Source organism: Kogia breviceps, chromosome 2 (genome assembly GCF_026419965.1).
Source record: "Kogia breviceps isolate mKogBre1 chromosome 2, mKogBre1 haplotype 1, whole genome shotgun sequence".
Lineage (NCBI taxonomy): Eukaryota > Metazoa > Chordata > Mammalia > Artiodactyla > Physeteridae > Kogia > Kogia breviceps.
Genome location: NC_081311.1, coordinates 153,103,588 through 153,129,749, shown reverse-complemented (window position 1 = coordinate 153,129,749; position 26,162 = coordinate 153,103,588). Strand labels below are relative to the sequence as shown.

Genomic DNA, 26,162 nt, shown 5'->3' with positions numbered 1-26,162 from the left:
TGCTAATGAAATTCTTTGCTATGTTTACCTAAACTATTAAAAATTTTTTTTCTACTTGGGCATCCTGTCTTTAATATATTTTTCTTAATTATGTTGCCATGCAAGTTTTTCTAAAACATCACTGTATCAGAAATCTCCTAAACATTTCTATACATCACTTGCTTCTAGTTCCAACTCTGCTTAGCCTCTCATCAACCTCATATAGATGCAATCTGACATTATCTCAATTTTTTGCCCAATTTACAATTCAAAAGAGCAGGGGTATTAACTATTCATGGGGTGAATGTTTAACCAATGTAACTTGAGAAGAAATGGTTAAATTATTCTTACTTTCTCCTTTCTCTCCATGAGGAACAGTTCTGACATAGTTTATATGGCTTCTTGGGGCACCCCATCAAGGACTGACCATCAGTCACATTTAGAAGTGACCAATTTAGTTCCTGCTCTTTCTCCTCCCCAGCTTCAATCCTTTGTCCCTCACTTCTGTCCTTTGAGATGTACTTTCTAAGAAAAGAGGAACATATAAGCTTATGCTTCAGGATCTGCTTTCTTAGGAGCCCAGGATAAGACACTAGATTTGGGCTTTTCATTCTCTCTTTAAAAAAACAAACAAACAACTTTATTAACAAAAATCCAAACCCCTTAAATCTTTAATTCAAAGGATTTCACCAACTGAAGACTTTCGACATTTCTGATATACTTTTCCACATAAACTTAACCAGAACTATAAGTTTGGGCATCTTTCCAATACCCTCTATATTATTCTACCCTCTCAATGTCTTCCCTGTCTCTTTCTTCTTTGGAAATCTTACCTATCCTTCAGGACTCATTTGCACCTCTTTCATGAAGACTTCCTGAAACTCAGTCTGCAAGTGTTCTCTCTCTTCTTTATATTCCAATAAATACTGTAAATTCACTTATCAACTGGGATCTTATCTTGAATGTATTAACACTGGGGGAGATGTCACCCCTATATCTCTCTTTAAAGTCCTTAATGTGATGAATCGTAGTTCATATTTTTTCACATTTTTGAAATAAAAAAAGGAGTTTATACTGAAAATTGTGTGATTTTGAAACAAGCATGAGCTTCTGAGTTTTACCATGGTGATTCCCTAGTTTTATTTGGAATCAACAAATTTATCTTCAAAAGGCACTATTCCAGATTTTTATATAAACATTATTTTAAATTTGGCATTTCCTTCCGTGAGGTAAATGCACACCTGATCGCTCTACGTTGTACCATTCATTCAAAATATACAGCTCCTGTTTGGAAGCGATTCTTCTACTAATATATTTCATGCAAAGATATTTTAATTCTAATGATTTTTAACTATAGCTACATTGTATATGTTCATTATGAATATTTTATGCAGCAGTACTTAGTGATATGTTGTTTACGGTTGTGTTTATTTTAAATGAGACATTAATGAATCTCATTCATATCAGGTAGGTTCTCAACAGTAAATAAGACAATACAGAAGCTACTTTTTACCTACAGTGATTATTGTTCTGAAAAGATATATATGACACTCAGAATTTTAATAGTAAATAGTAGAATTTTCCCCTTAAAAGTATTTATGTTGTAAGCTCTTCATGAACATGTAATAAAAAGAAGTTATCATGGTAAGTTGTAATGTTTATGCAATAGTCTAATTGCTCATAATCAAATGGGAAAAACTGTGAAAAGAAAAAGAGCCAGACAGAATATTCTGATACTCATATTATGACATAAGCATAGCAATTAAAAACCCCAGAGATTCAAATAATGTTCACCAAGATATTACATATCAATATGTTTATAAAATTGGCTGGCAAAAGAGGGACAAAATTGCCATTACTTAATAAATTTCTTTTAAAAATATACCTGTATCTATATAAATATACATATAGGTAAAACAAGTAATTAATGGATCTAAATATGAATCCACAAAGAAGTCAAATAATTGTGCCTCAAATATTAACCACTTCTAATACTAACTATGTAAATTGTTACTTCTCTAAGTTTTTCTAGTCAGTGTAATAGATGAGATGGCTTTTTTTACATATCCAAAAGACTGTGAAGCAAAATAATATTAAATTTATTGCTAAGCAAGATAATGTCTTTCTTAATAAGCAGAACAATTCTGAAATCAGTTTCAGGTATATAATTACTGTTTTGTTCAGCATACATTTCATCATACTGATTTCATAAACACATAAGTAAAGAAGGGTAAGTAAAAAATATATAGATGAATAGAGAATGTAAGGAATAGAGAATAAAGCAGATGACAGGATTGGAGACTTAAATCGGCAGAACCAGAGGAACTAAAGGGATACTATTCTTCAAAATCAAAACCTGAAGAGTACGTTTGAGAAATTACATGCAAAGGGATGGCTGCTGAAAGAGCTAAAATATGAAATGCCTCTAACTTCCATCCTAATACTAGCTTCAATAGTCATATCTCCTTCAGCCTGAATCCAAATACCAGTGTTTCTTAATGTTATTGACATTTTCAGCGGAAGCGTTCTTTGTTGAGTGAGAATGTCATGAACCTGTGGGTCTTTCACTTACCCAGTCCTTCCCACTAAATGTCTGCAGTAGCCCCCAATCACTGAAGACCTCAAACATGCCCATTTCCAGATGCTGTCTTAGGGATGGTACAGTCTCTAGTTGAGAACCATTGCCAATAAAAAGCACTTCTCATATGTCAACTACATAGCTAATTCAGATTTCTGAACTTTTTTGTTTCTCCATGGTGATATCTATTTCGTTAGAGTAGGAGAACAGTGGAGAAGTGTGTAACTCCTACTATTGGCAAGTGACTTAGAACTGAAGAAAAAATTTCTGAAAACTTTTTTAAAGAGTGACTATTTCAGGGCTTCCCTAGGGCTTCCCTGGTGGCGCAGTGTTTGAGAGTCTGCCTGCCGATTCAGGGGGCGCGGGTTCGTGCCCCGGTCCGGGAGGATCCCACGTCCCGGGGGGCGGCTGGGCCCGTGGGCCATGGCCGCTGGGCCTGTGCTTCCGGAGCCTGTGCTCCATGACGGGAGAGGCCACAACAGTGAGAGGCCAGCGTACCGCAAAAAAAAAAAAAAAAAAAAAAAAGACTATTTCAAATATATATGTGTATAAAATATGTACATGGACAAACACCTGTAGATATATTATATATATATCTGTGTGTGTATACCTGTATATACACACAAACATATTTATCACAATGATGCTAATGATAGTAAATACATACCTATTAGAACTTTTTGTTGAATTTTCTAATTACCATCAGATTGCACATTTACACCAGAATGATAGCCTGCACCTTTTAGAGTCAACACAGATTTCTTGAGTATGTATACACAGTGGAGTGCTGTTCAAACTCTTTAATTCAGTGTGGTACTACATGGACTCCATAATATATCTAATTCAGTTACAAGTAATTTTTCACCTGTAGACCCCCAAGATCTGGTGGTTCAGCCACTCAGACTCTTCCTTTTTCCTTGAAAAGTGGGCTCCACCAGCACTTAGCAGGAACCACAAAAAACAAAAAACAAAACAAAACAAAACAAAAACAAAAAACAGTTTCAAAGTACCAGTCTAGATTAGATCTTTGAAGCAAAAGTAACATGGTGCACTTTCTTCTATGAATAAAAGTGAAATTACAACACACAGATACATGACAGTATGAAATATTTGAATACATTAAAGTTGTAAGCATTTTTTTGCAGTCTCTTATCATTTTGGACTCCTTAAAAACCCTAGTGTCTCTCCACACTCTGTTTTATACTGTATTCTGTTTCTAAAGTAACCTTTCTAAAATACACACTTGTCATTCCACAGCTTAAATATCACAACAGCTTTTTCAGCACACACAGAATAAAGGCCAACATCTTTAGCATCCCATACCGGGATTCTGATGATCAATGACCTCTCTACTTTCCCAACTTTAGCTCCCATTTATCTCTTCCATATATCTTATCATGCAGCCAAGAAACACTATTAAAATACAGTTTAGGTGTTTTCACGCTCAAAAGGTATTGTTTGTTGCTGCCAATCAGGGTGAGGTGTGCCTTCTCTACTTATGACTCTGATTATTTCACAGTCATGGACATACTACACTGTTATCATCATTATATCTTTATATCCTCCAATAGATTATAAGCTAATTAAGGGCAGGGGGTGCCATATATACATATACCTGTCTCACATATAGTAGGTACAAAATTTATTAACTTTTTACCTTCTATAAATTTTGGTAATGTTTTTTAATTGGAAAAAGCCATTTTTTATCCAACACATTATACTCTTTATTTAAATTGAATTTATGATAGCCTAAGTCATAAAACTAATTTATTGAAGCAAAATACTGTACATTATATTTATTCTTGTTAAAATTTACCATACTGAGGTTTTTTTTGTTGCTGTTATTGTCTTTAGAGATACTCTTTGATTCTAACTCTGTCATCTCTTGTACAATTCTTCCTGAAAAGTTTGGTGAAAATTGATTCTAGGTCTTTATCTAAGTTATTACTTAAGAATTTCAAATTTTAAGGATAGTTACAAAGACTTAAATTTGAGAAGCTACCAAGTACCATAAGATAAATTATTTTTAAAATAATAATCTAAATTTTAAAGAATTTCTTGAAAGAAATTTTAAAGTATTATAAAGAATTACTGTTTTCTCTAAGATTTTTGTAATTCTGCACTAACTTTAGTTCAGTATAAATTTCATTGTTGAAGGTTTAGCTAAAATGAGTTAAATACTAAATATTTATATCTATCTTTAACTCTTTAGAGATATATAGATGGATAGATGGAAAGAGAGAGAGAGAAATAGAGAGCATTGTATGAACTTTAGAGAGATCTCACTCTCCTTTTATCCTCATTGGAGCCTAGAAATATCTTGATTTCTGCAGTACTTCTGATTTGTTCCTGACTACTTCAGTTTCTTGCCTATAAATTCATATTTTTATGTTATGTAACAGCTTTTAAGCAGTTTTACTTCAATTATCTCATCAAATCAAACTTGACTAAAACTCTTGAAGGAGATTATGATGGATTAAGGGTCCATACAATTCTTAATTACAATTAAAATATATTGATACATATGGATTTCTGCAGACATATCAGAGCGAAGAATTCAAGATTCTTTTTTAAAAGCACAGTTTTTATTCTACAACTAGCTTATAAAGAGTGATTTTCCTTATAGGTCTTATTTAAAGATAGAAATGTAGTTGAATTTCCCAGAGGACCTATAATTGCTCTAGATTTACAAGAGTCTAAACTGAAGAACTCCTTCTTACACCAAATCACCTTATCAAATGAATAATCATTAAATATCTTTCTTTATTCACTCAGAGAGTCTTAAGGTTAATGTAAGGAACACAAATTCTGGGTTCAAATAACTTTAGTGAGGTAGAGTGGCCTTATAATGCCACTCAGGTAACTCTAATTGCAGTAATTTGTTCATGGTTAGCAATTCTGCACTAATAGTATCTTCCCAGGGAGACTGTTCTATGAATTCATAATATTTCATTTGCCTTTAGATTTTTATGAATTAAATTGGAGGAAAAAAATGAACCTGATTTCTCAGAAAATCAAGCTGCTAATGCCACTTGATTATTCTAGAAATCCAGTGGCACTAAGTCTTTTTTTTCCCCTTTAGATAAAATGTTTCTAAGGTGTAATAAAATGACTGAAAGGGCTGGCAGGCAAAGTAGCTAACCTCATTTGAATCAAGCTAGATGTTAACTTACCCTCTTACCAATGATTTCATGAAACAATATAAAATAACTAAAATATAATTTGAAGGAAAAAAACCATACACTCAAATTATTTTGGAAAAGTTTTGTAATTGAGAGAAATAGAACATTTATTTTAGCAGAATGTAAAGGGCTCTGTTGCTTTTCTATATTGTCTTATACATTTCTAGTTATTCCCGAAAATTTTACCCTAGAAATGCTGCATGTCTTTGACTATATTCTGTTGTACTATCTTTTTTTGTGACTGATGGTATTTTATTTACTATAAAACTGTTAATTTTAGGAGGATTTAATCATTGTTTTACCTTATTATATATGCCAATATAAAAGTACATACACTGAGAAAACATTCCCTTCATTATCTCCCTTTTAAACAGTGACCAAGGGTCCTTTTCCAATGCATACACATATTCACCTACTGTTTAGGATAATTACAGGTTCTTTGCTCATGAAATTCTGATTTGGTACAGACAATGTCCCATGTCAAGTGAGAATTTACCCCTTCTCACTCCCAATACATTTCCAACGGCAGTTCAGTCTTTTATTGATTTTGTTTTCCAGAACTTGCTGTCTTCAGGTTGCCTGTATGTCATCTAAGGCTGCCTTTGTAGGGATTTACAGGCAGACCTCAGAGATATTGCAGGTTCAATTCCAGATCACCGCAATAAAGCAAATATCATAATAAAGCAAATCACAATTTTTTTTGGTTTTCCAGTGCCTATAAAAGTTATGTTTACACTATACTGTACTCTGTTAAGTGTGCAATAGCATTGTCTTAAAAAATGTACATATCTTAATTAAAGTAATCTAACCATCAACTGAGCCTTCAGATAGTCCTTGTAGTAACACCAAAGATCACTGATCAGAGATCACCACAGCAAATAAAGTTTGAAATATTGCAAGAATTACTGAAACGTGACACAGAGACAGAAAGTGAGCAAATGGTTTTGGAAAAATGGCACGATAGACTTGCTCAATGCAGCCTTGCCACAAACCTTCAATTTGTAAAAAACGTAGTATCTACAAAGTGCAGTAAAGGGAAGAACAATATAACGAGGTAAGCCTGAAACTTGTGGCTACTCTGATGTCATTTCTTAAGTCTGATGTCATTTCTTAAGTCATTTCTTAAGTCTTCATGATTTAAGCCTATATCAAATGTGTGTTATTATTTTGCTGTCAACCACTTTAACCACTTTAACCACTTTAACTTTTATCACCTAAAAATGGACTTCATATGATTCTTAATATTTTATTTTGGTTACAGGTGGCTCTCTGTAGCCAAGGGATTCTGCATCTGCAGATTCAACAAATTGCAGATGAAAAATACTAGAAAAAAAATCCAGAAGTTCCAAAAAGCAACACTTGAAACTGCCACACACCAGTAGCTATATATTTACATAGCATTTTCATTGTATTTACTACTGCTTACATAGCATTTTCATAGTATTTATAACCATTTACATAGCATTTTCATTGTATTTACAACTATTTATATAGCATTTACCTTGCATTAGGCATTAAAATAATCTAGAGATGATTTAAAGTATACAGAAGGATGTGCATAGGTTATATGCAAATAATATGCCATTTTTTAATAGGCCATTTTATATGTGTGACTTGAGTGTTTTCAGATTTTGGTATCTGCAGGGGGTCCTGGAACCAATGCCCTACAAATACCAAGAGGTTACTGTATAGGCTGCCTAGAACTTTGGAATGCTTATGGCCTTATATAAGTTCCAAGTATCCTGAAAATCAGTTTTTGTACAGAAAATATTTTTCAGTAGTACAAGGAAAATGTAGGACTGACAGAAGTATTTCTACCAATCTATTAAGTTAAATTTATTTACTCATTCAGTCATTCATGCATTTAAGAACACTTTTTTATTCATTAGGCCAATTGTACATCTAATAAAGACGTTGGACATTATTTTTAGGAGAAAAAATTGACCCAGATTTAAAATAAGTTTGTAAATTTGATTTTGGAATTCTGGTGTTATTCTTATGAAATTACACCAAATGCATTTCGGATTCTCTAAGTACTATGTAATCTGGAAATGAATGGAAGCAACATGGTCTTAAAAGATTTCACAGTGATATAAATAAGCACATACTATACTGCAAACAGAAAAATAAGTCACTATTTAAATGATATACTAAAATAGTTTATATACATTCATTTTATATCTTCTAGAATGATAAAATATTAAAAATTTGCCAAATCCTTTCTTAAGTAAGTTGATAAATGCCTTTTTCTTCTCAGCAATAAAGCCAGTTTTTCATATTAAAGTTATATATTTCTTCCCTCTTATAGCTCTATTAGAAAAGATGCTATAGTACTAGCAGGATAGCATAAAATTTAATAGTACATGGGCTCTGGTGCCATGTTGCTTGGGTGGTATTACCAGCTCTGCTACTTACTAAAGACATGACTTTCCCATCCTTTCTATGACTCACTGGTTTTCTCATCTATGAAATGAGGGTGACAACAATAATAACAGCACCTGCCTTCTATATTTGTTGCAGAACTTTAGTTCACTTAAAATATTGCCTGGCACCACACAATAAGGATTCAATAAATATTGTCAACCATTGCTTAAAATTGTCTATTTTATACCTTACTTGTTTTCATCCTATCTGCTCAGTTAAATTATTTTGTATGATCATGGCAACATTAGCTTCATTTTCAGGACTACATTTTTGCTTTCCTCATGCCACTCAGTGTCATACGGGGTTCCCTGCTAGCACTACTTAAGTAATGGTAACATAAGAGCTGGCTCAAGCCTTCAAGTCCTCAAAGACAGGGAAAGTCTGCAGTTTGGCGAAGGCTTTGGTCATTATCTATGCCAATTTCCTGAGGTCATTTGGTTACTTGGATTCAGCACTTACTTTTCTCTCTAATCAATGCATCATTAAGCATCATGAAGCCTAAATATTTAACTCATTGAAAGTATTCAGGTCAGTATTACCAATGCAAATCTGTTCTGTTATTTTTAAGCTGATTTCTAACAAAGGTTTAAACGGTTAGAGAAGGCTTGGGTAGGAATGCTTAGAGTGGTATTTGAGAACTCTATTCAAATTCAGATTAGTTTTACTTTGTCCTATCTCGTAACCATTCATAATTGCTGATTATACACATAGCCATATGTTGTGAGCATTGGGTAGTGGAAATGGATATTTGCCTAATCATCATCCATTCCTGCTCCCTCTTTAGTCATAGATTCCCAATTTTATCCAGGTGGCTACCCCCATGCGCCATGCACACAATTACACATTTCATGGTAAAGTAAACCAATATGCAGTCCCAAGAGAGGGCATAGTTGGCTCAGTTCAGCTTCCTTGCCATTGATTGGTACAAGAATATTCATGTGAGCCAACTCTAATCCATCAGACATAATAGCAAGTCAGCTGGATTGCCTCTATAAAAACATTCATATATTCTATGAGAAAGTCATAGGAAGTTAAAATTTTTTCCCTCTCTCTATCTATGGACATCCCTAGGTCTGGAATATAATGCTAGAACTTCTTCAGACATCTTGAATGTCTTAAAAAATGTCATCAACCCTGAGAGTACTAGAGTGAAATGGAAAGATCTTGGGTCATACAAGACATACTTGAACTGCTGAATTAATAAACCTCAGATTCTACCATATCTCTGCAATTTCTATATGTGTGGTAATAAATTTCCTCATAGATTAAACCAATTCAAATGAGCATTTCCTGCCATTTGCAGGGCAAAGCATCCTAAATGATACAGGATAGAAAGGATTATTTTATAATTAATCCTTGCCTCACAAAACAGTTGAAGGTACAAAGATTCTGGCAGGGCAGTTTAACTCAGCCAAAAACATATTATTTTTAGGCTGCTGAGTGATTATATGTTTTAAACGGTAGTAGTGATATATTTCTGTTTCAGTAATTAGATTGAAACATTTTTTTTTTTAGAAAGGAGAAGTTATCAAGGTTATAATGTCCCAATCCACAGAAATGAATTCTGAGGATTAAAATTTAACGTAAAAATTTAAAGAATATTACATTTTTTTTACATCTTTATTGGACTATCATTGCATTACAATTTTGTGTTAGTTTCTGCTGTATAACCAATTGAATCCGCTATATATATATATATATATATATATATATATATATATATATATATATATATATATATATCCCCATATACACTCCCTCTTGTGCCTCCCTCCCACCCTCCCTATCCCACCTCTCTAGGTGGTCACAAAGCACCGAGCTGATCTCCCTGTGCTATGCAGCTGCTTCCCACTATCTATTTTACATTTGGTAGTGTATATATGTCAGTGCTACTCTCTCACTTCCTCCCAGCTTCCCATTCTGCACCCGCCCCATATCCTAAAGTCCTTCCTCTATATCTGCATCTTTATTCCTGTCCTGCCCCTAGGTTCATCTGAACCATTTTTTTTTTTTTTTTAGATTCCATATATATGTGTTAGCAGAGGGTATTTGTTTTTCTTTTTCTGACTTACTTCATTCTGTATGACAGACTCTAGGTCCATCCACCTCACTCCAAATAACTCAATTTCATTGCTTTTTGTGGCTTCGTAATATTCCATTATATATATGTGCCATATCCTTTATCCATTCATCTGTCGATGGACACTTAGGTTGCTTCCCATGCCCTGGCTATTGTAAATAGTGTTGAATGAACGCTGGGGTGCATGTCTCTTTTTGAATTATGCTTTTCTCAGGGTATATGCCCAAGTGAGATTGCTGGGTCATATGGTAGTTCTATTTTTAGTTTTTTAACGAACCTCCATACAGTTCTCCATAGTGGCTGTAGCAATTTACATTCTCACCAAGGGCAAGGGCAAGAGGGTTCCCTTTTCTCCACACCTTCTCCAGCATTTACTGTTTGTAGATTTTTTGATGATGGCCATTCTGACTGGTGTGAGGTGATACCTCATTGTGGTTTTGATTTGCATTTCTCTGATGATTAGAGATGTTGAGCATCCTTTCACGTGTTTGTTGGCAATATGTATATCTTCTTTGGAGAAATGTCAATTTAGGTCTTCCACTAATTTTTGGATTGGGTTGTTTGTTTTTTGATATTGAGCGGCGTGAGCTGCTTGTAAATTTTGGAGATTAATTCTTTGTCACTTGCTTCATTTGCAAATATTTACTCCCACTCTGAGGGTTGGCTTTTTTTATTGTTTATGGTTTCCTTTGCTGTGCAAAACCTTTTAAGTTTCATTTGGTCCCATTTGTTTATTTTTGTTTTTATTTCCATTTCTCTAGGAGGTGAGTCAAAAGGATCTTGCTGTGGTTTATGTCATGGAGTGTTCTGCCTATGTTTTCCTCTAAGAGTTTAATGGTGTCTGGCCTTGCATTTAGGTCTTTAATCCATTTTGAGTTTATTTTTGTGTATGGCATTAGGGAATGTTCTACCTTCATTCTCTTACATGTAGCTATCCAGTTTTCCCAGCACCACTTATTGAAGAGGCTGTCTTCTCCATTGTGTATGTATCCTTCCATCCTTTGTCAAAGATAAGGTGACCATATGTGCATGGGTTTATCTCTGGATTTCTATCCTGTTCCATTGATCTATATTTCTGTTTTTCTGCTAGTACCATACTGTCTTGAATACTATAGCTTTATAGTATAATCTGTAGTCAGGGAGCCTGATTCCTCCAGCTCCATTTTTCTTTCTCAAGATTGCTTTGGCTATTTGGGGTCTTATGTGTTTCCATACAAATTGTAAAATTTTTTGTTCTAGTTCTGTGAAAAATGCCATTGATACTTTGATAGCAATTACATTGAATCTGTAGATTTCTGTGGGTAATATAGTCATTTTCACAATGTTGATTCTTCCAATCCAAGAACATGGCATATCTATCCATCTGTTTGTATCATCTTTGATTACTTTCAGCAGTGTCTTATAGTTTTCTGCATACAGGTCTTTTGTCTCCTTAGGTAGGTTTATTCCTAGGTATTTTATTCTTTTTGTTGAAATGGTAAATGGGAGTGTTTCCTTAATTTGTCTTTCAGATTTTTCATCATTAGTGTATACGACTGCAAGAGATTTCTGTGCATTAATTTTGTATCCTGCTACTTTACCAAATTCATTGATTAGCTCTAGTAGTTTTCTGGTAGTATCTTTAGGATTGTCTATGTATAGTATCATGTCATCTGCAAACATTGACAGTTTTAGTTCTTCCTTTCCAATTTGGATTCCTTTTATTTCTTTTTCTTCTCTGATTGCCAGGGTTAAAACTTCCAAAACTATGTTGAATAATAGTGGTGAGAGTCAGCAAACTTGTATTGTTCATGATCTTAGTGGAAATGGCTTCAGTTTTTCACCATTGAGAATGATGTTGGCTGTGGGTTTCTCATCTATGGCCTTTATTATGCTGAGGTAGGTTCCCTCTATGCCCACTTTATCATAAATGGGTGCTGAATTTTGTCAAAAGCTTTTCTGCATCTATTGAAATAATCATCTGGTTTTTATCCTTCAATTTGTTAATATGCTGTATCACATGGATTGATTTGCATCTATTGAAGAATCTTCACATTCCTGGGATAAGCCCTACTTGATAATGCTTTATGATTCTTTTAATGTGCTGTTGGATTCTGTTTGCTAGTGTTTTCTTGAGGATTTTTGCATCTATGTTAATCAGTGATATTAGCCTGTAGCTTTCTTTTCTGTGACATCTTTGTTGGCTTTTGGTATCAGGGTGATGGTGGCCTTGTAGAATGAGTTTGGTAGTGTTCCTCCCTCTGCTATATTTTGGACGAGTTTGAGAAGGATAGGTGTTAGCTCTTCTCTAAATGTTTGATAGAATTTGAGTGTGAGGCCATTTGCTCCTGGGCTTTTGTTTGTTAGAAGATTTTTAATCACAGTTTCAATTTCAGTGCTTGTGATTGTTCTGTTCATATTTTCTACTTCTTCCTGGTTCTGTCTTGGAAGATTGTGCTTTTCTAAGAATTTGTCCATTCCTTCCAGGTTGTCCATTTTATTGGCATATAGTTGCTTGTAGTAGTCTCTCATGATCCTTTGTATTTCTATAGTGTCAGTTGTTACTTCTTTTTCACTTCTAATGTTGTTGATTTGAGTCTTCTCCATTTTTTTTCTTGATGAGTCTGGCTAATGGTTTATCAATTTTTGTTATTTTCTTAAATTAGAACAAGCTTTTAATCTTATTGATCTTTGCTATTCTTTCCTTCACTTCTTTTTCAATTATTTCTTATCTGATCTTTATGATTTCTTTCCTTCTGCTAACTTTGGGGGTTTTTATTCTTCTTTCTCTGATTGCTTTACTTGTAAAGTTAGGTTGTTTGAGATTTTTCTTGTTTCTTGAGGTAGGATTGTATTGCTATAAACTTCCCTCTTAGAACTGCTTTTGCTGCATCCCATAGGTTTTGGGTCAACATGTTTTCATTGCCATTTGTTTCTAGGTATTTTTTGATTTCCTCTTTGATTTCTTTAGTGATCTCTTGGTTATTTAGTAATATATTGTTTAGCCTCCATGTGTTTGTATTTTTTAGTTTTTTTTTTTTTTTTTTTTTTTTTTTTTTTTTTTTTTTTTTTTTTTTACTGTAATTGATATCTAGTCTCATAGCATTGTGGTTGGAAAAGATACTTCATACGATTTCAATTTTCTTAAATTTACTAAGGCTTGGTTTCTGACCCAAGATATGATCTATCCTGGAGATGTTCCACATGCACTTGAGAAGAAAGTGTATTCTGTTGTTTTTCGATGGAATGTCCTATAAATATCAATTACATCCATCTGGTCTAATGTGTCATTTAAAGCTTCTGTTTCCTTATTTATTTTCATTTTGGATGATCTGTCTATTGGTGAAAGTGAGGTGTTAAAATTCCCTACTATTATTATTACTGTCTATTTCCCCTTTTATGGCTGTTAGCTTTTGCCTTATATATTGAGGTGCTCTTATGTTGGGCGCATAAATATTTACAGTTGTTTTATCTTCTTCCTAGATTGATCCCTTGATCATTATGTACTGTCCTTCTTTGTCTTTTGTAATACTCTTTATTTTAAAGTGTATTTTTTCAGATAGGAGAATTGCTACTACAGCTTTCTTTTTATTTCCATTAGCATGGAATATTTTTTTCCATCCCCTCATTTTCAGTCTGTATGTGTTCCTAGGTCTGAAGTGGGTCTCTTGTAGAAATAATATACATGGGTCTTGTTTTTGTATCCATTCAGCCAATTTGTGTCTTTTGGTTGGAGTATTTAATCCATTTACATTTAAGGTAATTGTTGATAAGTATGCTCCTATTGCCATGTTTTAAATTGTTTTGCATTTGTGATTGTAGGTGTTTTCCTTCTCTACTGTTTCCCGCCTAGAGAATTTCCCTTAGCATTATTTGTAAAGCTTCTTTGTTGTGCTGAATTCTCTTAGCTTTTGTTTGTCTGTAAATCTTCTGATTTCTCTGTCAAATCTGAATGAGATCCTTGCTGGGTAAACTTGGTTGTAGGTTTTTCCCTTTCATCACTTTAAATATGTCTGGCTACTCCCTCCTGGCTTGCAGTTTCTGCTGAAACATCCATTGTTAACTTTATGGGGATTCCCTTGTATGTTATTTGTTGCTTTTCCCTTGCTGCTTTTTATATTTTTTCTTTGTATTTAATTTTTGATAGTTTAATTAATATGTGTCTTGGAGTGTTTCTCCTTGGATTTATCCTGTATGGGACTCTCTGCACTTCCTGGACTTGACTATTTCCTTTCCCATGTTAGAGAAGTTTTCAACTATAATCTCCTCAAATATTTTCTTAGACCCTTTCTTTTTCTCTTACTCTTCTGGGACCCCTATAATTCAAATGTTGGTGTGTTTAATGTTTTCCCAGATGTCTCTAAGACTGTCCTCAATTCTTTTCCTTCTTTTTTCTTTATTCTGCTCTGCATCATTTATTTCCACTATTTTATCTTCCAGGTCACTTATCCGTTCTTCTGCCTCAGTTATTCTGCTATTGATTCCTTCTAGAGAATTTTTAATTTCATTTATTGTGTTGTTCATCTTTGTTTGTTTGCTCCTAGTTCTTCTAGGTCCTTGTTAAACGTTCTTGTATTTCTCCATTCTATTTCTGAGGTTTTGGATCATCTTTGCTATCATTACTCTGAACTTTTTTTCAGGTGGACTGCCTATTTCCTCTTCATTTGTTAGGTCTTGTGGGTTTTTACCTTCCTCCTTCATATGCTGCATATTTCTGTCTTCTGATTTTGTTTAGCTTACTGTGTTTGAGGTCTCCATTTCACAGGCTACAGGTTTGTCGTTCCTCTTATTTTTGGTGTCTGCCCCCAGTAGGTGAGCTTTGTCAGTGGCTTGTGTATGCTTCCTGGTGGGAGGGACTGGTGCCTGTATTCTGTTGGGTGGGGCTAGATCTTGTCCCTCTGGTGGGCAGGGCCATGTCTGGTGGTGTGTTTTGGGGTGTCTGTGAACTTAGTATGACTTTAGGCAGCCTCTCTGCTAATGGCTGGAGTTGTGTTCCCATCTTGCTAGTTAATTGGCATGGGGTGTCCAGCACTGGAACTTGATGGTCGATGGGTGGAGCTGGGTCTTAGTGTTGAGACGGAGATCTCTGGTAGAGCTCTCGCCGATTAATATCACATGGGCCCAGGAGGTCTCTGGTGGTCTAATGTCCGGGTCTCAGCTCTCACACCTTGGATGTTCAGGCCAACACCCTCCCAGAGCAACAGGACCCTGTCAGCTTCACAGCAAGGAAGAAAAGGAAGAAAATAACGAGAACAACAAAAAGCAGACAGAACCCCAAAACAAATGGTAAAAGCAAAACTAAACAGACAAAATCACAGAAGGAAACATACACACACACTCATAAAAAGAAAAAACAAAACGAAAAACGGACAGACAGAACCCTAAGAAAAATGGTAAAAGGAAACCTAAACAGACAAAATCACACAAAGAAACATACACACAGACACTCACAAAAAGAGCAAAAAGAAAAAAAGAGAGCAAGCAAACCGATGAACAAACCCACCAATGAAAACACGCACTAAAAGCTAAACTAAGATAAATATAAAACCAAAAACAAATCAAATGCAAAAACAAAACTGCACGTCTACATTTGCTCCCAAAGTCCACTGCCTCAATTTTGGGAACATTCATTGTCTATTCAGGTATTCCTCAGATGCAGAGTTTATCAAGTTGATTGGGGGATTTAATCCTTGCTCCTGAGGCTGCACATAGAGATTTCCCTTTCTCCTCTTTATTCGAAAGCTCCTGGTGTTCTGCTTTGGTTTGGGCCCCACCTCTGTGTGTAGGCCACACTCAGTTGGCTTTTCTCTGCCCAGACAGGAGGGGGTTAAAGTAGCAGCTGATTAGGGCTCTCTTACTCACTCAGGCTGGGGAGAGGAAGGGGTATAGTAGTCATAATTGGAATGTGGAGCATGCCTGCAGTGGCAGAGGCCAACCTGATGTTGCAACAGCCTGAGGTGCACCTGTTTTCTCCTGGGGAAGTTGGCCCTGGAACATGGGACCCTGGCAATGTTGTGCTACACAGCCTCCTGGAAGGGGTGTGGGTAGTGACCTGTGCTTGCACACAGGATTCTTTGTGGCAGCAGCAGCTGCCCAACTCTGGGGTCTGAGATGATAGCCACAGCTCATGCCCATCTCTGGAGCTCACTTAGGTGGTGCTCTGCTGTCCACGGACACATGGAACAGGAAGACCCTCTCCTTGTGCACCCTGAAACAATGGTCTCTTGCCTCTCTGGCAGGTCCAGACTTTTTCCCAGGATCCCTCTTGGCTAGCTGTGTGCACTAGCCCCCTTCAGGCTGTCTTCGTGCAGCCAACTCCAGTCCTCTCCCTGGGGTCTGACCTCCAAAGCCCAAGCCTTACCTCCCATCCCCCTCCCTGCCCCAGCAGGTGAGCAGACAAGTGTCTCAGGCTGGTGAGTGATGGTCAGCACCGATCCTCTGTGCAGGAATCTCTCTGCTTTGCCCTCTGCACCCCTGTTACTGCACTCTCCTCTGTGACTCTGAGGTTTCCCCACCACCAACCCCTGTCTCCACCAGTGAAGGGGCATCCTAGTGTGTGGAAACTTTTCCTCCTTCACAGCTTCCTCCCAGAGGTGCAGGTCCTGTCCCTATTTGTTTGTCTCTGTTTTTTCTTTTTTCTTTTGACCTACCCAGGTACATGGGGATTTTCTTGCCTTTTGGGAAGTCTGAGGTCTTCTGCCAGCATTCAGTATGTGTTCTGTAGGAGTTGTTCCACATGTAGATGTATTTCTGATGTATTTGTGGGGAGGAAGGTGACCTCCACATCTGACTCCTCTGCCATCTTGAAGATCTCCAACAAGAATATTAACTTTTTATAATGACTGAATTGTTCCTGTTCTCCATACCCCAAATGATACAATATATTTCATATACATTATTTTGATGTAGTGAGAAGAATACTATCCTAGCACTTTTAGAAGACAGGTCTTCAAGTGCACACAGTGAAGAAGTGCAGTTGAAAGAACTTAGCACTTTGGGAAGATTTAGTTTTGGTTTTGAAATAACCAGTGTGTGAACTTGACTGGAATGACCATTGATTTCTCATATATAACATAAAATAGGCTCAAATTAAATCAGAAATATTCACCTCCTTATTAAAGCATCTAAAACTTTTCTTTTTTCCAAATAAAATTCTAGGCAAAAGTCCAATATATATGGGCTACAAAGTAGATGTGCTTTGGTTAAAGTGGGAGAAGAGGACCTAGAGACACTCAGTAAATATCAACATCATACTCTGATGTCTCTTTTGTGAAACCTGTATGCTCTACTAAGAATAGTTTAAAAATCTCTGAACTAGATAGATGATCTCTAAGCCCTTTTTTAGCTCTTAAATTATAAGATTCTATAAATCAAATGGAAATTTAATTTTTAAAATAGTAGAAATACAATGCATGTTGATGATCTTTTATGTGTGTTTGAGTTATTTTTCTAATGATAACTTCTCAAATTATTTAACTTTAGAAGAACTAGACACTCAATTTGGTAAGTAATAATTCTTTGAATTACTGTTTCTGATCAGTGTTTTTTCCATGAGACCATCTCCTACAGATGATATTCTGTGGCTCTAACACTGAACTTACATTTATACATTAGTGTATTATATACAGTTATAGAATTAGCAATATATTTTGATTTTCTAACATTTTTAATATAAATAGTGGTTGTTAATCATCTGGGATATCAAATTCAGAATTCATTTGTATTTTTTGTTTCATACAGAGTCCATGAACAGAAACAAAGGTGAGACATACAGAGGGAGACTCAACTCTTCATGTTACAGAGAACAGTTTTCTTGAGCTTCATTATTCCCTTCACAAATCTCATAGGTTCTCTTAATGACCTCTTAACTCAATACTATGTGCTGTTTAGTTCTTTATCTTGTAAAAATAATAGCTAGAATTTTAAAAATAAAACTTATTTTAACAGAATTTAAAATACAGTTCACTCTTTCATACATGCAGAGATCATAATATTTTTTCATTGTAAAAATGAAGTTGATTTTGAATTATTGTACTCACTATTTATTTTTAAAATCTTGAATAATAATAAACAACCTGAAATATTAAAATAGCAATAGTTGTTATTTTTAGGTTCTGGGTTATATTTCTTCATTATGCTTGTTTCTGTAGGTTTATGTTATATTACTTGCAATAAGCAAATATTTATTTATAATCAGGAAGAGCAGATGTTTTAATCAGCATATTTAATTTTATATACACCAATTGATTACAATTATGTAAAAATAGTATAGACAGAAAGAATTCAGGAAGAGAGTAAAAAGGGGTTAATAATTGTTGCCTTGGAGTGATTAACTAAAAGCAAAGTTCTTCCTGCACATTTTCATAGTTCAAATTCTTGAAGAAAAGTTAATTTTATAATAAACTAATATTGTCAAACTACTTAACAGATCAGTTACTTGATTTATTTAAATAATACAAAAGTATTATTTTGATGGGAAGAATGATGAATGATATTGCATTTCCTGAAATACTAAGCATTTTATAACAAATTTCTATGTAATCAGGCGTCCCTTTAAGTTCTGTTCCATTGAAGCAAGTTGCAGAAATTCAATACAGGTAAGTCCCAGACATGTGTAAACCTCCCAATGATGACCCTACACTTTCATAATTTATTTCTAATCTGCCCTCATCTGTGTACTTTGTTTCCTCTAGATTCCATACTTGATTCTATGTACCTGAGGCTTCAATTTTAGCTTGAACTTGATGTTGTTTCCTGTTTCTACCATTTGAAATCAATCATTTTCTAACATAATTCATTTGGTCTTCTTTTGCTTTTCTTAACCCAATCTTGCCTTTGTTGTAAAGTATTCTTTGACCTGTTTTTAGCAGCTTAGATACTGTTTTGTCCTTTGACCAGGCAGGTGTCACTTGGCACAGAAGAACCATATATGTAGCATATTCTGGTAAAAGCTGAAATATCTTTGAAATTAACATTATATAAGTAGTACAGAGATGAACTTTCTCCATCAGTAGCAATATAACAACCCAACAGATATTATAATGTAATTGGTTACTCCAGTTAGAACTCTTACATAGGGTTTTATACAAATTTCAACTGATTTAGAGAGTATAACTCTTAGGAACAGATAATAAACTAGTCATCTCACTCTGTTCAACAAATCATGCAATCTAAGTTTTGTAAGAATAATCAGCAGAGGATGCAACTGTCTTAATTATGAGTAAAAGCTATTAAGATCCTAAAAGACAAAGAGATGATACTATGTAAAACAGGAATAAGCCTAAATCCACCTTTTAATTATGAGATGCCTTAGATGTCTGCTATAAGAAGGCATTCCTTATGCTTTCTTGATGATCAAATTCCATTTGATAGGATTAACCTAGGTATTTTAATGGCAAGGAGGATGAGGTACTTTTGTAGGTATATATGCCTGAATCCATACACATGTCTGTATTTAATGTGATTGTTGACCACTAACCAATCAAAGTTACCACTTTCTCTGGAGAACTGCCCTTGTTGAAATGAGAGTTACCTATCCAGGAGGTTAGTTCCCCCCTAATCCCACCTCTGTCTACACAGACTGCAGCCACTAAGTGAACAATTCTGGTAGAAAAGGTCAGCCCCAGCATGGGACCAACTTCATAGTGTAATTCATACCTCCTATAGAATCAGCACTGTCCAAAAACTCAGGCTGAAGTTTGGATCCAACTGACATCACACCTTTGCTTTAGCTCCTTCCCTTGCCCCATCTTTCTTTACTCCCTGTCTCTTAAGTAAGGTCATCAGATTAAAACAAAAGGACTCATATAAATTTGAATTTTAAGAAAAGAATGAGGGCTTCCCTGGTGGCGCAGTGGTTGAGAGTCCACCTGCCGATGCAGGGGACACGGGTTCGTGCCCCGGTCTGGGAGGATCCCACGTGCCGCGGAGCGGCTGGGCCCGTGAGCCATGGTCACTGAGCCTGCGCGTCCGGAGCCTGTGCTCTGCAACGGGAGAGGCCACAGCAGTGAGAGCCCCATGTATCACAAGGTTATCTAATAAAGAAATTGTAAAAGATTTCTCACTGTTTCTCTCATCAGAAAGCATGGATCATTTCTCTGAGTTCTATTCTTTTTTTTTTTTTTTTTTTTTTTTTGTAGTACGCAGGCCTCTCACTGTTGTGGCTTCTCCCATTGCGGGGCACAGGCTCCGGACGTGCAGGCTCAGTGACCATGGCTCACGAGCCTAGCCACTCCGCGGCATGTGGGATCTTCCCTGACCGGGGCATGAACTCGCATCCCCTGCATTGGCAGGTGGAATCTCAACCACTGCGCCACCAGGGAAACCCCTGAGTTCTATTCTGTTCTATTTCCTCCAACTGTCTTTTCCAAGAGTATAGGGGTAACTATGCTTGCACTTACAATTCCTGGATAGATAGTTATCCTTTGGAATTTGCGGGGAATTGGTTCTGGGACATGCCCCTGCGGATACTAAACTCTCCCTAATGCTCAAGTCCCTTACACAAAATCTATAGTAGAATATTAAAATATGTATACTGAAAAATAAAATAAGTTGAAAATAAAATAACTGATAAAATAGAAATATGCAGCCTTTAATTATGTTACACCTCCTTAGCCTATGTTAAGAGACAAAAATAAGTACTGTTTCAAAATAGCATAGTCAGATTAAAAGTGAAAGTTCATGTAAATGTTATATCCAAATCAGATTATTGCAATTTGTTTTTAGAAACACTAGATATTTCACATAGAAGTATAAGTTTGTGATTATATTTACATATGTTTATATGTAGACTCACATTTGTAAATTAATTTGTAGAAATAGAGAAGACACTTCATAAATAAAAATGTAAAAGTAAATACAATCTAGCTATGTACCTTAACTCTTAACATTTAGAATATATCTTTTTGTATATAGTTTTATATCTCAGGGCAATTAACTCAGAACAAAGGGAGCATGAATCCTGTAGTACATTAGCTTAGTCTAGTATTGGTCATTTTTTTCCCAGTTTATTATGAACAGTGGTACTTCTGGTAAAAAGAGATAGGCAATCCTTTTGAGGAATCTGTGCTGAGCAAGTTGAAAGATCAGAATGAATGTCTCTCCTCCTGTCCTTTGACATAAACCTGTAGATACTAACAAAGGCCCTAAATATCACACAGAAACAGTGAAACTCACTAAATTCATCTTACTTTAACAAATTATTCTCACTAAATATATCTTACTTATAAGATTGTACTCACTAAATGTATCTTACATTAACAAATTACTAAGGGTTTTTTTGGTATACAAAATAGATATTATATATTTCCATGAATTATTTTCAAAGATTTGGTAGAATCTGTTTTTATATGTCTGATTACACAATGTAGTTTAACACGTATGGTTATAGAAGTAAATACAGAAGAAAATGCAGAGTGATACTTTTCTAAACCACCCACAGTAAATCTGACATGTTTCCAGAGAGATATTCGGTTTCAGTAGATGGTCAATTTTGGTGAAAACATTACTAACCACTGAACCTTAACTGATGATTAGGTAAGGGAGGACTATACAATTATTTCACAAAGGTGACACTCAGTAAATATCTGTTGATTACTAGAGGCATGCTAACAACTTTTCTCTGGCATAATATGAGTAACACTTCACACAGTGGCCTGCAATATTATAAGACTTTTCCATCATGAGAATTTCTCTTCTGAATACAAATATTTTACTAAAAAGCAATTGTAAATCTTGTATCTTAACAGATTATTGCCAGTTCATCTAAACTCATTAAAGAGTAGTTTATCAAATTATTCATAAATCACAATACAAGGATTATAACTGAATGAGTAAACTACAAGGCATGTATAGTTTGATGGATGACTAGAAAGGTAATTGCAATCACATTGTATAATCAAGCTTTCCTTGATGACTTTTTATGTAATTAATTAGAAAATCTATACATCTCCTTATTTCCACTGATTTTTTAAATATCTTTATTGAATTATAAATGCTTTACAATGGTGTGTTAGTTTCTGCTGTATAACAAAGTGAATCAATTATATATATACATATATCCCCATATCCTCTCCCTCTTGCGCCTGTCTCCCACCCTCCCACCCTCCCTATCCCACCCCTCCAGGTGGTCACAAAGCACTGAGCTGATCTCCCTGTGCTATGCAGCTGCTTCCCACTAGCTATCTAGTTGACAATTTGGTACTGTATATATGTCCATGATACTATCTCATTTCATCCCAGCTGCCCCTTCCCCTTCCCTGTATCGTCAAGTCCATTCTCTATGTATGAGTCTATTCCTATCCTGACACTAGGCTATTCAGAACCATCTTTTTAAAAAATTCTATATAGGTGTGTTAGCATACAGTATTTGTTTTTCTCTTTCTGACATACTTCATTCTGTATGACACACTCTAGGTCCATTCACCTCACTACAAATTACTCAATTTTCTTTCTTTTTATGCCTGAGTAATATTCCATTGTATATATGTGCCACATCTTCTTTATCCATTCATCTGTCAATGGACACTTAGGTTGCTTTTATGTCCTGACTACTGTAAATAGAGCTGCAATAAATATTGTGGTACATGACTCTTTTTGAATTATGGTTTTCTCAGGGTGTATGCCCAGTAGTGGAATTGCAGGGTCATATGGTAGTTCTATATTTAGTTTTTTAAGGAACCTCCATACTGTTCTCCATAGTGGCTGCATTAAATTACATTCCCACCAACAGTGCAAAAGGGTTCCCTTTTCTCCACAATCTCTCCAGCATTTATTGTTTGTAGGTTTTTTGATAATGGCCATTCTGACCGGTATGAGATGATACCTCATTGTAGTTTTGATTTGCATTTCTCTGATGATTAGTGATGTTGAGAATCCTTTCATGTGTTTGTTGGAAGTTTGCATATCTTCTTTGGAGAAATGTCTATTTAGGCCTTCTGCCCATTTTTGGATTGGGTTATTTGTTTTTTTGATATTGAGCTGCATAAGCTGCTTGTAAATTTTAGAAATTAATCCTCTGTCAGTTGTTTCATTTGCAAATATTCTCTCCCATTCTGAGGGTTGTCTTTTCATCTTGTTTGTGGTTTCCTTTGCTATGCACAACCTTTTAAGTTTCATTAGGTCCCATTTATTTATTGATTTCCATTTCTCTAGGAGGTGGGTCAAAAAGGATCTTGTTGTGATTTATGTGATGAAATGTTCTGCCTATGTTTTCATCTAACAGTTTTATACTGTCTGGCCTTACATTTAGGTTTTTAATCCATTTTGAGTTTTTTGTGTGTATGGTGTTAGGGAGTGTTCTAATTTCATTCTTTTACATGTAGCTGTCCAGTTTCCCAGCACCATTTATTGAAGAGGCTGTCTTTTCTTCATTGTACATTTTGCCTCCTCTATCAAAAATAAGGTGACCACATGTGCATGGGTTTATCTCTGGGCTTTCTATCCTGTTCCATTGATCTATATTTCTGTTTTTGTGCCACTACCATACTGTCTTGATTACTGTAGCTTTATAGTATAGTCTTAAGTCAGGATTCCTCCTGCTCTGTTTTTCTTTCTCAAGATTGCTTTGGCTATTTGGGGTTGTGTGTGTTCCCATACAAATTGTGAATTTTTTTGTTCTGGTTCTGTGAAAAATGTCATTAGTAGTTTGATAGGGATTGCATTGAATCTGTAGATTGCTTTCGGTAGCATAGTCATTTTCACAATGTTGATTCTTCCAATCCAAGAACATGGTATATCTCTCCATCTGCTTGCATCATCATTGATTTCTTTCATCAGTGTCTTATAGTTTTCTGCATACAAGTCTTTTGTCTCCTTAGGTAGGTTTATTACTGGGTATTTTATTATGTTGCAGTGATAAATGGGAGTGTTTCCTTAATTTCTCTTTCAGATTTTGCATCATTTTGAATAGGAATGCAGGAGATTTCCATGCATTAATTTTGTATCCTGCTACTTTACCAAATTCATTATTAACTCTAGTAGTTTTCTGGAAGCATCTTTAAGATTCTCTATGTATAGTATCATGTCATCAGCAACAGTGACAGTTTTACTTCTTCTTTTCTGATTTGGATTCATTTTTTTTCTTCTCTGATTACTGTGGCTAAAACTTCCAAAACTATATTGAATAATAGTGGTGAGAGTGGGCCCCCTTGTCTTGTACATGATCTTAGTGGAAATGGTTTCAGTTTTTCACCATTGAGAACGATGTTGGCTGTGGGTTTGTCATATATGGTGTTTATTGTTTTGAGGTAGCTTCCCTCTATGCCTACTTTCTGGATGGTTTTTAATCATAAATGGGTGTTGAATTTTGTCAAAGGCTTCTTCTGCCTCTATTGAGATGATCATATGGTATTTATCCTTCAACTTGTTAATATGGTTCATCACATTGATTGATTTGTGTATGCTGAAGAATCCTTGCATTTCTGGGATAAACCCCACTTGATCATGGTGTATCATCCTTTTAATGTACTGTTGGATTCTGCTTGCTACCATTTTCTTCAGGATTTTTCATCTATATTCATCAGTGATTTTGGCCTATAGTTTTCTTTTTGTGGCATCTTTTTCTGGATTTGGTATCAAGGTGATGATGGTAGCTTCGTAGAATGAGTTTGGAAGTGTTCCTCCCTCTCCTATATTTTGGAAGAGTTTGAGAAGGATAGGTGTTAGCTCTTCTCTAAATGTTAGATTGAATTTGCCTGCAAAGCCATCTGGTCCTGGGCTTTTGTTTGTTGGAAGATTTTTAATCACAGTCTCAATTTCAGTGCTTGTGATTGGTCTGTTTATATTTTCTGTTTTTCCTGGCTCAGTCTCAGAATGTTGTGCTTTTCTAAGAATTTGTCCATTTCTTCTAGGTTGTCCATTTTATTGGCATATAGTTGCTTTTAGTAATCCCTCATGATCCTTTGTATTTCTGCAGTGTCATTTGTTCTCCTTTTTCATTTCTAATTCTACTGATTTAAGTTCTCTCCCTTTTTTACTTGATAAGTCTGGCTAATGGTTTATCAATTTTGTTTATCTTCTCATAGAACCAGCTTTTAGGTTTATTGATATTTGCTATCATTTCCTTCATTTGTTTTTTATTTATTTCTGATCTGATCTTTATGATTTCTTTCCTTTAGCTAACTTTGGGGTTTTTTTTTTGTTCTTCTTTCCCTATTTGCCTTAGATGTAAGGTTAGATTGTTTATTTGGGATGTTTCTATAACTTTGGTGTTTTTTGGTTCTTCTCTCTCTAATTGCTTTAGATGTAAGGTTAGGTTGTTTATTTGAGATGTTACTTGTGGTAGGATTTTATAGCTATCAACTTTCATCTTAGAACTGCTTTTGCTGCACCCCATAGGCTTTGTGTTCTTGTGTTTTCATTTTAATCTGTTTCTAGATATTTTTTTATTTCCTCTTTGATGTCTTCAGTGATCTCCTGGTTATTTATTAGTGCATTGTTTAGCCTCCATGTGTTTCTAGTTTTTAGATATTTTTTTGTGTAATTGATATCTAGTCTTATAGTGTTGTGGTCAGAAAAGATACTTGATACGGTTTCAGTTTCTTAAATTTACCAAGGCTTGATTTGTGACCCACGATATGATCTATCCTGGAGAATGTTCCATGAGCACTTGAAAAGAAAGTGTATTCTGTGGTTTTTGGATTGAATGTCCTATAAATATCAATTAAGTCCATCTTGTTTAATGTATCATTTAAAACTTGTGTTTCCTTATTTATTTTCATTTTGGATGATCTGTCCATTGGTGAAACTGGAGTGTTAAAGTCCCTTACTACTACTGTGTTACTGTCAATTTCCCTTTCATGGTTGTCAGCATTTGCTTTATGTATTGAGGTGCTCTTCTGTTGGATGCATAAATATTTATAATTGCTATATATTCTTCTTGGATTGATCCCTTGATCATTATGTAGTGTCTTACATTGTCTCTTATAATAGTCTTTATTTT

At 35.1% G+C, this 26,162-nt stretch overlaps 1 protein-coding gene across 2 annotated transcripts in view; it reads right to left on the bottom strand.

Annotated features, from left to right (window-relative positions):
- Positions 1-26,162, bottom strand: part of ZNF804A (zinc finger protein 804A) — a 320,414-nt gene that overhangs the window by 201,587 nt on the left and 92,665 nt on the right. Inside the window, exon 1 of one of the 2 annotated variants that reach the window (XM_067026433.1) lies at positions 2,552-2,626. The exons of the other annotated variant lie outside the window; for it this stretch is intronic. Coding sequence (XP_066882534.1) covers positions 2,552-2,614 — 63 coding nt within the window. The 5' untranslated portion in view covers positions 2,615-2,626. Of the gene's footprint in view, positions 1-2,551; positions 2,627-26,162 lie in introns of those variants that run through there. 2 annotated transcript variants of the gene reach the window in all.